Raw genomic sequence first — 11,082 nt, 5'->3', positions numbered from 1 at the left:
TTGATAAGAATGGTTAAAGTATTGCTGCATCCACGTGTAAAATTCATGACTGTGCCTCTGCTGCAATCGTTTGATTATCTATTTTTTTGCCTGATATAGATAACATTTTTTTCCTCCTGGGATTAAAACAATTTTTGGTTGAGTGTCATCACTTTATTAAATTCACACTGATTCAGAGTTGTAGAACAATAAAACCTGAACAAGTCCAATGAGGGCCTGATACTTCTTTTTTTTTTAAATAGTCACTCTAACCTGGTTATTGGATTCCAATGATAAATCCATTCACTCCAATCTGTGAGGTGGGAATAAAAAGTTTCATCAGTGATATAATTCACTTATCAAGAATACCCAGTGCACACTCAATATCTAGCCTTGCAATTGAAAAGGGATAAAGGGTGAAGCATTTCAGCAGTGGTAATATTACATAGTTAACTGGCAGCTTTTTCAATAGGCTCTTGGTGATTTGTGCTCTGCCATTATGCTTCACCCTCTCTCTCCTCAAAGCATGGGGAAATGCATCGCTTAATTGAGAGGATTTCCAGAGGCTTTGTTGGGGGAGAGCTATGAGCTAGCTCCTCTCCAGGAGCAATGTATTTACAACACACTCTGTCCCCATCTCATTTGTCATTTCAGCCAGGAATAATGTGTATATTTTCCTTCTCTCTTGACACACTGTCATTTGCCAGAAGGCAGCAAGTGTGCATGCTTCCTTCTAAATGTTTCCTTTGCATAATAAAAGACTATTTCCATAAATCAGCAGCCACTGATATATCCAATCACAACTGTCTGCAGTTTACATATGATTATTTTTTTCCTAAATGCAGCCCCGGTGCAAGTACACTAATGGAAATGGTTAGTGTCTAACTTTTAATAACATAAGCTTTTAGGAAATTAAGTTAGTTATTCTGTTCTACAAAATGATTTTTTTTTATTGACAACAGAAATTCATAAAAAACAAACACTAATATACATCTGTTTATAAGCAGGGCTGCTTGTTTAGCATGAAATTATTTAGAAAAACGTGGCTATAATTACTTTCAAGCTAGTCCATCTTCTATATACAGTCTATGTTACAGAGAGAGTGGAAAGCCATGTCAGTGGCAGACTGACACAATGCACCTTTATCAGTTTAATTTCACTCTAAAATAAAGCATCTGCCAACTGATAGTTCTGATGTGAAATCTTTAGGATTTATCCTCAGGGAACCTTTGTTGTTTGTTCATAATTTTATGACATCCAATAGTTAGAACGTTTCGAGCGTGGCAGTTATGGTAACATTGAGTAATAATCGGTAATATGGGAATTACTTTATGGATAAAAATGTCAAATCTTCCAGTTGCCTTAGCCAGTGGTTGTCAGACAATTTTTAATAATTATTTAAACAAAATATACAACCACTGCAGTACTCCAAGGAACCCCTAGGGACATAAGTATCTCTAATATCTCTACCACTGCCTGAAGAAATGCTAGTGCATTTAAAAAAAACTGAGAATGGTGAAAAAGTGTATTTTTCTTGTCATTTATTTTAAAAAAAGGTCAACTTCAGGTATTTTTATTACCTTCCTTATCTGTTACCTTATATGTTACATGAAATATCTTTTGTTTAAATTTTGATGATTATAGCTTATTGCTCATGAAAATACTTAGAGCATCTCCTAAGATCAAAGTATCCAAAAAGGATTTGCAATACAAAAAGCCAAACTTCTGATACTTAACTTTGGGCTCCATTACCATAAATTACTGCATCATTGCAGCGTGACGTGGAAGCTTGTGGCACTGCTGAAGCATTACTGAAGCCCAGGCTTTCATAGCAGCCTTCAGCTCATTTTTTTTATTTTTTATGTAGGGTAGCATTTCTGGTCTTCCTCTTTCTTCTTTTTTTTAAAGATAGCTTTCTTTTTTCTTTTCTTTTTTAGTATTTTGCCTTTATTGGATAGTGAAGATGGACAAGAAAGTGGGGAGAGAGAGAGGGGGAAGACATGCGGTATAGGGCTGTGGATCGGACCCAAATCTGGGCTGCTGCTTTCTGACATTTGCTATGTGAACGCCTGCTCACCCAGTGAGCTAAAGAGGCACTCCTCATTTTCCTCTTATTGCCCCAGAGATTCTCTTGGGGGGTTCAGGTCAGGCAAGTTGACCAGCCCATCGAGCACAATAATAACATTGTAAGCAAACCATTTTCTAGCAGCTTTGGCACTGTGAGCAGGTGTTAAGTCCTGTTGGAATAGTAAATTGATATCTCCAAAGAGCTTGTCAGCAGGTGGAAGCATGGAGTGCTTCTGGTAAACACTATGAAGACTTTGGACTTGATGAAACACAGTGGACCAACCATCACCTACACCAGGAGATGACATGGCACGCTAAATCATCACAGGCTGCAGAAACTTCACGCTGGACTTCAAACACCTCCACTTTTCCTTCAGACTCTAGGAACTCAGTTTCAAATGAAATGCAAAAAAACTTACTTTCATCTTAAAAGAGGACTTTGGACTACTGAACAGCAGTCCAGTTTTTTTCTTCTCAGCCCAGGTAAGATGCTACTGATCTTGCCTCTGTTCAAGGAATGGCTGCATATTAGAAATGTGAACGCTGTAGCTCCTTTCCTGTGTGGTGGCTCTTGCTGCTCTGACACCAGTGTCAGTCCACTCCCTGTGGAACTCCCCCAAGTTCTTGAATCAACTTTGTTTGACAATCCTCTCAAGCTTGCGGTCATCCCACCGCACCCTTCCGTCAGCTTTCCATTAATATGCTCTGCAAAGAGCCAGCCTTTTCAGCAATGACCTTCTTTGGTTTAACCTCCTTTTTGGAGAGCATCAATGATCATCATCAGGTCAACTCTCAACTCAGCAGTCTCCTCCCAGTATAAAAGGAAATGTCGTGAAATCGTTGTAAACGTGTAGACGATTGTCTCTATAACACTAAACCTGAATAGAAGCCCAGTGCCTTCTAGTTTTAAAGCTGCGTGCTGTACCTCCTTGTAAACAAACATGGCACTTCACCAGCAGTCGATAGACGTCGACATGACAGTGCAGTGTTGTATGTAGCTGTCACAGATAGCGTCATGCAAGAACCATAAGGCCGCTTCTATCTCTGCAGAGTTGTCACTGAGCGCCTCAGTAAACTGACTGAATGAATTGTGTTCATCGACAGAGCAAATATCACTTGTGTCAGGAGAACAAGTGGTGTGGTGTTACTGCTCTATTGTAATAGCTTCTCCATTGCACTGGAGAAATGTGAAACTAAGCATCATCACTGAGTCACTGCAACTACTCCCATCAGTATAATGTTTACTGTGGATTAATGAATGGATTAATTTCTTTGAAAACATAATTTAACTGCCTGCCTTCGTAGAATTAACCTACTATTATGTTAATTATATGAAGACAGAGTTTTAGTTGCATGTCTCTGTTACTCTAAATTAGAGCTGCATGAGATAGCTATGGAAACATGAATCAATTAAATCACTAATTAACCTTTGAAGTAAAAACGTGAGACATTTTAATAGAGCCACGCTTTCACATGTAAAAGTTTGCAGTTTGCAATTGAGTGTGTGTGTGTGTGTGTGTTTTGAGCTTTTGGACTGCTTATGAGACACAATAAGGTATTTCATCCTCATGGCCAAATTAACCCAATTACCCTCAACGGACTCCTCTACCAGTAAATTTTAAATTCTGTCATTGGATAGCTGATAGAACCAAAATCAGTTTGCAACAATTTTGCTTCTGAGTTAGAGAAGAAAAGCATCTTGAACGTTGCTGTGGACTTGAGGAAACTGATGAGTATTCTTTTTTTTTTATTAAACAGAATGAACACACTCCTGTGAGCATGTTTCTGATCTGTGGGCAAACTTTATAAAGTAAACACCTGAACTGGCAGCCATGAGACAAGCCTTTGATTGAACACTTTAATGCTGTTTTTCTGTACTGCCTCCAACTTTACACACTCCAGACAGACACTCCATCACTCTTATCAAAAGCGCTTGTGAGACCAGTCGACAGTGAATATATAGAGCACAGGAGAGAACTGATGGCATTTTAAATCTCAGGCTGTAAGTGCAGCTGCTATTTTGTGCTGCATTCAGCACTAAATACAAAATGTACATTCAGTACACACGTTTATTATCTAGATTTGAGGGAGAGAGCCAAGTGGTGCTGATATTAGCTGAGCCTATTATGAAGCACTGGGTTTTCCCAGGCAGTCAGAAGGATGTGTTGCTAGGAAACATACCTAGAGATCGGGGGTGGAGAAGTGGTTTGATGAGAAAGCAGAGTTCCCTGCCATTTTCAGCTTCACATGGAAATAACTAAAAAGTGCTACAGACGTGTTGTCCCATGACAGAGTATTGAATTGAATCAGTCAATCAAATCTGGGTCATTTGGACTTGTGATCTTGTGTCTATACTTTTGAGGTTATTCACAAGTGTTTCATAAAAATCAAATAGATAAATCTTTTCATGGATTCCAGCTAATATTACTAGCAACTGAGATTCTATTGAGAGCTGGGACCTCTCTTCCCTTTTCACTGTTTAATCTGCTTTTCACACATGCCAGTGATTACACCCAACTTTAAAGCATAAACTGTAAATAAAAGATGGACACAGTCGTCATGATTAATTTGTGAAGCCCTAATTTAAAGCTTCAGCTTTAGAATCTTGACTATTACCACGTTTATTTTTTTTGCATCTAAAATGACCATATTATGATGAAAGGGTGGAGTGCTAAGTTATTAGCTAATGCTAGCGTGCTAGTTTAGCAAGGTGCATTAAATGTTAGGGTGCATCACATACAGATGCAGGTGTCTTGGAAAAGCTGCCAGAGCAGTTAACCTCACCCTGAGCCATTCGCTAGATCTGTGAATCACATTAGCAGAGAGCTGCCATCTGCAGATGCATATTTAGACATCCACCTGTCAGTTAAAGTGATCACCCTTCCTGCATTAAGTGATAATAAAACTTGAACTATTTTGTTTTTATTTATTCCCTGTTATAATTATATTAGTTATAAACAACGAAACCATTTTTTCCTACGAGGCTGTAACTATACTCTTTTTTTTTGGCCATGTTGACACAGGAGTCGATTGGGTTTGGAGCCAGAGAGTCAGAGGTTGCCACTTGCATTCTAACTCACCTGTATCTTTCTGTACCAGAGTTACTTACTCTGAAAAAGCTTTGAGAAATGGTAAATCTAAATTTTGTTAGTAATATTCAAGCAAAAGTAGTTAATAAGAATTGTTGCATGATGGACACAGAATCTCGTGTTGTTTTTTAAGCGCAATTACGTTTGTCTTTCTTGAACTTTCCCATGCAGAATGTGTATTATTGTTGTGTGTACTAATGTACATAATACACAGTGGAAATAAAATTGTCAAACTGTAAATGTCAGAGGGAAAAAAACCATTAAAGTGCATTCAGAGAGTTATGTTCCAAACAGTTTTCATCACTTCCCCAATAAATTCCTGGGTTCTGTGCCATTAAAATCAATACACTAATCAGATTCTGGGGTTTGATGTATGTTGCTTTCCAGAGGGCTGCACAGCATGACTGATGTGGTTTTGGTTTGTTTAGCAATGCTGAACTGTACCATGTTTAAGGTAATGCTGCCCTCATCTGGAGAATACAGTTAGTGCAGCCATCTAAACACTGTTTAGATGAGCAATTACCAAAGTGACATCAACTTAGCCTTGTTTAATATAATGAGGCGATATTAACAGTCTTGACAAGACTAGCAACCGACGTGAAACCGTAGTCGTAGAAACAGTTGGAATTCCTGCTTACAATCACATTTAACAAAATTCTAACTGTGCCTAGTTTAGATATGTTATATGTTTAGATATTTTATACACCACGCTAGGATACAGTGATTAGAGCATACCTCAGCTGCCTGCAGCTGACAGTGAACCCAGCATAGCTATGATTTTGGCTCTCAGAAACCAGAAAAGTCTGTTCTCTCCAAGGATGTAATCAGTAGTAGAGACATAAATCAGAGGTTCAGAGGAGACTGAATCTAAAGGCCCAGCTGGTTGTATTTCTCTCAGCGTGCAATCTTCTAGACTGCCTGCCTAGCTCCTGGAGGCAGACTGTCAGGGCCAAACAGTAAGTGGTCAGAGGGGACTTCGCAGAGATGAACATGTAATTACAAAGAAAACAGATTCTCCCAGTTGGGCCACATAAGGAGAGTGAATATCCTGAGACACTTTCACATTTATGTGCTAACAAGAGCTAATTCGGTGCTATATAAACTAGATAGACAGATAGATGGTACAGTGCAACATTGTTCTTAAAGTTATCCCCTATTAACCCTTTTAAAACCTAGAAGTGAAGTTGAGAAAAAGCACAAACCTCCGCTAGAGATCCTATTATAAATGCTTTTTTGCAGTGGATGTGCCATGTTGAAGAAAAAAGACCACTGAGTGCAGAAGTGAAAGATGCTCTGGTGCCATACTGTTACTCTGTCTGCCAAGTTTGAGATCAGAACACTTAAATTGTATTTAATCTCCTGCACACTGTCAGAGAAAGCTTTGTGCAAAGTATTCAGCAAGAAGGGAAAAAAGGCCTGTTATTTTCGCATTGGCGTGCGGGCTGCACATTAATAGGCACTAAAACCGACAGTTCTATTGCTAGTTTTGCTTCACTCGTCCACTAGGGGGAGACGCTGAGAAGGACAAGCTCCCGCCTGCACAAAGTCACCTTATTTGCACAGTCAAAATTAATATTTGTATCATATTCTTTTGTGTTTTTAATGGTCTTAAGTGCATCTTTGCCCGGTAACAGTTAGCAGATAACCCCAAAGGCTTTTGTTGCTCCCAGCATGTGTTTAGCTGCAAATGCAGTGGTAAAATGTGCTGAAACAGAGCGAATAGAGAAGAAGCAGAATGTTCCATTCTCCCATCACCTGCAGCGCAGATTTTAAACTGAAGCTTGTGTGACTCCGTCTTTCCTCTCTGACCTTTCCATGATTGACACGAAATCCTAGAGAATAGCTCCCATGACCTTACAAAGCTTGAGGAAACAGGCGATGAAGACAGACATGGGCGAACAAAAGAACCCTTCCACCCCCCAACCTGAAAAAAAGGCCCAGCATTATTATTTTACAACCGAATGGAGGTTGGGGATTAGGGAGGTTAGGTTGTCACGTCGAGCCACACCTGACATCTTCAGTGTTAGTCATACATGTGGCACTTTAAAAACCCAATTATTCACTTACAGATATTACGTCACGGCGTGCCAGAAGGTACTGTAAATTGTAAATACAGATCTTTGCAGAGTTTGCTTGAATTTTTGAGATTGGGATTTCGAGTCAGCAGTAATTAGCTGTACTCGTTAGACACCTAACAGGTTGTGTTGTTTTCATCTGGGGGTTAAATGCCACTCCTCCCCCGTGGAGCCAATTGCTTGCCACTGCTGTAAAGCCTGTGGTCGGGACAACACCTTGGAGCCAAACAATTACATCAAGGTCATGGAGAGGAGGAATGTTCTGCCGATTAGTGCAGGAGTCCGGCAGCAAACTGCGACTAAAGAATTCAGATGAAATAATAATCTAACAATAACAAAAAAATAAAACAAAAAAACGTGTTAGATTCGCTTGAAATTCAAACTTCGGCTGTGTCAGCGAGCTATGAAAGAAATCGCAGCTCAAACGTTGAAACTCTTGAGCTACTTTTATCATTTAAAAAAGGCGAACGCGAATTATTGCAGTGAATAGATTTCAGCTACTATTGGCCTGTTAAGTTCCAGAAAGGTTTTAAACACAGTGTTAAGAAATAAATGGTGCAGCACAGATTTGTCTGTCATGGTTGCGCAGTTAGGTTTTGATTTTTAGCACTTAAACTGGAAATAACCTCACATTCTGGACGCCTGTAGTATCGATGCTGTTAAAGTTGTTCCACTTTCCCGTCAGTCGAAACAAGGACCGTTTGCCTGCTGTTGCAGCCCCCCGTCTGGGTCGGCTACACACCACCAGGTGATTTCCCTCCAAGCAAATACACCAAATAAGTTAGTTCTGGACCAGATTTTAGTTTCTGTGTGCTTCTCTCGGTAGAATTATATACCTTTATACTTGTATGTACATGTAAGTGAATGGAATGTGTTTTTTTTTCTTATTCCTGTTTTTCTCAAAAGTGCCTATAAAATAATTTTAGTAGAAAAAAGTGACCCCGCCCCCGTAGCCTAATATAGGCAAATTTTGATAATGCAGAATAATTAAATAATGACATAATTAGAAATATAATTGTTCCTAATTCGCAGTGCAGCTATAACCCGTTTTCCTGGGGAGCTTGCAGTGAGTATGCTTTCCACGAGTCACTTGTTGACACAAAACTTGTGGCACTTGTGAAGTGTTTATTGCAAACAAAATTCTTTTTAAGTTTTAAGCACGTGGAACTTCCTTGTTTGAGTCTGACACGGATACCAAGTTTTAAACGAAACTGATTTAAACGAGATACGTTTGTAACCTGCAGTTTTGATCACAATATTAAAGAAAATTCAATAAAAAATATTATTCTAGTAAGGAACAATTATTAACATCGTGCCACAACCGTGCTTTGTATTTCACTTTGGATTATTTGCGAAGGATTCCTTTTGTAACGTCTGTATACACTGTCACCCAATTTAAGCAGCGGTGCGTAATTACGCGTCGTTATTGAGAAAGTTCGAAACCACTAACGTTCCTTAATGTGGGCATACTTTACAATTAACACGAAGTTCGTCGCTGCATTTAAAAGAAGTATCGATGCTCATTGATAGGGAGATTGGGTGAGTTGGGTGTAGCAAGACAGAGAAGGGGGGTGTGACCAAATCAAAACTTTTCTTCAATGGGCTACCTGTGGAGGACCCGGGCGCTGCGCATAAATACTCCTGCTTCTCCGAATAAGTTCTGTCCTGAGGGAGAGACACAGAGACGAAATTAGGTTTGGGGAATCTGTTTAAGGCGGATTATGAATGCTTTTGGACACCAACCATCTAACCCACAGAGCAGCCCTATTCAGCACCACAGCGCCCAAGAGCTCCTGGACATGGCCGTGTACTGCGACAACTACGGCGTTTACCAGCAGAATCTGCATCACCATCACACTCAGAGGCCGCCTACTCACCCCTCCGGTTACGGCCTCGGAGAGTACTCGTCCCCCTCTACAAACCCATACCTATGGCTAAACGGACCAAGCATCAACTCTTCTCCTTATCTTCAAGGGAACAACGGCACGTCTTATATTCAGTCTGGATACGGGTCTAACCAGAGGCAGTTCTTACCGCCTCCCACCGGGTTTGGTGGAGCAGACCTGGGATGGCTATCCATATCCAGCCAGCAGGAGCTCTTCAAAATGGTTAGACCACCTTATTCTTACTCCGCACTGATAGCGATGGCCATACAAAATGCCCAGGACAAAAAGTTGACTCTCAGTCAGATTTATCAGTATGTGGCCGATAACTTCCCTTTCTACAAGAAGAGCAAAGCTGGGTGGCAGAATTCAATTCGCCACAACTTGTCACTGAACGACTGTTTCAAAAAAGTGGCACGGGACGAGGATGACCCTGGTGAGTTTTTTTTTTTTATAAACCTCTCATAATTTTCTGTGATTATATATCAGAGAATCATTACTACTTTTGTTTGTAAACTTTATCAAAAGTATTTCTGAAATACCAGAGACGTTTAATTATTGATTTTTATTTATTTATTTATTTATTTTTAGATTTTAATGTGAAAAGTCAAGTGAACTGTTCAGTTGTGAGCAGGAACAAATTTGAATTCAAAGTATTCGCATGTCAGCGTTTTTCATCCCCCCCTTCTTTATTTCTTCTGTTTCTTATACAGGTAAAGGAAACTACTGGACTCTTGACCCAAACTGTGAGAAGATGTTCGACAACGGGAACTTCAGGCGTAAGAGAAAGAGGAGATCAGATTTGAACGGAGCTGACAGCACAGCTCTTCCACTTAAATCTGAAGACGGCGCACACAAGCTCGCCGACACTGCCAGCCTCCTGAGTGCCTCCCCGCCCAGCCTGCACGGCTCTCCGGCCTCCACTGAGCCCAAGTCGTCCCCGTCTCCCTCCGCGGAGCACAGCCCCTGTTTCAGCAGCTTCTCATCCAGCGTGAACTCGATCCTGGCGAGCAGCGGGGGAAGCGACGGGGCCCGGGGCGTAGAGCGTGGAGACTACGGCTCCGGGCACGTCGGGGGACTCTCTCAGCCCAGAGAGGGCATGTCTGGACTGGGCTCCTACTCGCCTTCTGTGATCGCTCCTCTGAACTCTGACAACAGCAGAATGAACTATTACACATCAGTGCAGAGCCTCTCCAACCATTTCAGTGTGAATAACCTCATATACAACCGGGAAGGAACAGAGGTGTAGACTGCTCACAGTTCTTATGTAACCACCCGTTAATACTAATTTTCTGGTGTGGTTGGCCACCTTGTAGTATGACTACTGGAACTAAACTGGTGTTTATCACAGTGACTCTCTCAAACTGAGAAAATTTGTCAGTGCATCTTCCCACTGAGATCTGATGGGTAGATTTAAAAAAACAAAACAAAAAACAACACACTGTAGCAGCTGGATTGGACCAGTTAGTCTTTAAAGAAGATGCCTATGTACAGAAATTATTTTCATAAGAAGAACCATGTATGTTAGACTTAATTGTGTTTTATTTAAACTTGTGTCCTCTATGTTTGAATAAAAGTCATTTATTTGAACTCCATATTCAAGGCTTATGTGTCATTTTCCTGTTTTTCCTCTGGAGAGCTGGATGCACTAGTCAGAAATAGTCAAGGCTTTGACTGTATGAAATTCTATATAATTAATGAGAGTTACTATGTTTTATTCCCCACGTGAATCTGGCAGTACAAAGCATTTTCAGACTTTTTCTGGATTTTTCCTCAAAATAAATACATTTATGTGTTTCCTTGGACACCATGTTGTCTGCTGTAGGGTCATTCATTGATGATGTATCAACATCAGCACATGGGGCCATTATTTATTAGTGTGTGATTCGCCCCTGCTTTGTTTGTAGATGTAAAGTTCAAAGTATTTTGGAGAGCCTGCTTCACTGTTGCTCAGAGTCTCAGTCAGATATATATATAAATATATTTTAA

General features: G+C 40.3%; 1 protein-coding gene across 1 annotated transcript; it reads left to right on the top strand.

Moving 5' to 3' along the window:
• The first annotated feature begins 7,965 nt into the window (after positions 1 to 7,965).
• On the top strand, positions 7,966 to 10,688 carry foxi1 (forkhead box i1). The gene is made up of 2 exons (XM_082544893.1): positions 7,966 to 9,529; positions 9,807 to 10,688. The coding sequence occupies exons 1-2, from the start codon at positions 8,932 to 8,934 to the stop codon at positions 10,340 to 10,342; spliced, it is 1,134 nt and encodes a 377-aa protein (XP_082401019.1). The 5' UTR covers positions 7,966 to 8,931; the 3' UTR covers positions 10,343 to 10,688.
• The last annotated feature ends 394 nt before the right edge of the window (positions 10,689 to 11,082 follow it).

Source organism: Aulonocara stuartgranti (assembly GCF_965226115.1).
Source record: "Aulonocara stuartgranti genome assembly, chromosome: 8".
Lineage (NCBI taxonomy): Eukaryota > Metazoa > Chordata > Actinopteri > Cichliformes > Cichlidae > Aulonocara > Aulonocara stuartgranti.
This window is presented reverse-complemented; position numbering and strand designations above follow the sequence as displayed.

Coding starts and splice junctions, on each gene's coding strand:
- foxi1 (XM_082544893.1), top strand. CDS start 8,932: ATGAATGCTTTTGGACACCAACCATCTAACCCACAGAGCAGCCCTATT. Junction 9,530..9,806: donor ACGGGACGAGGATGACCCTG/GTGAGTTTTTTT, acceptor TTTCTTATACAG/GTAAAGGAAACTACTGGACT.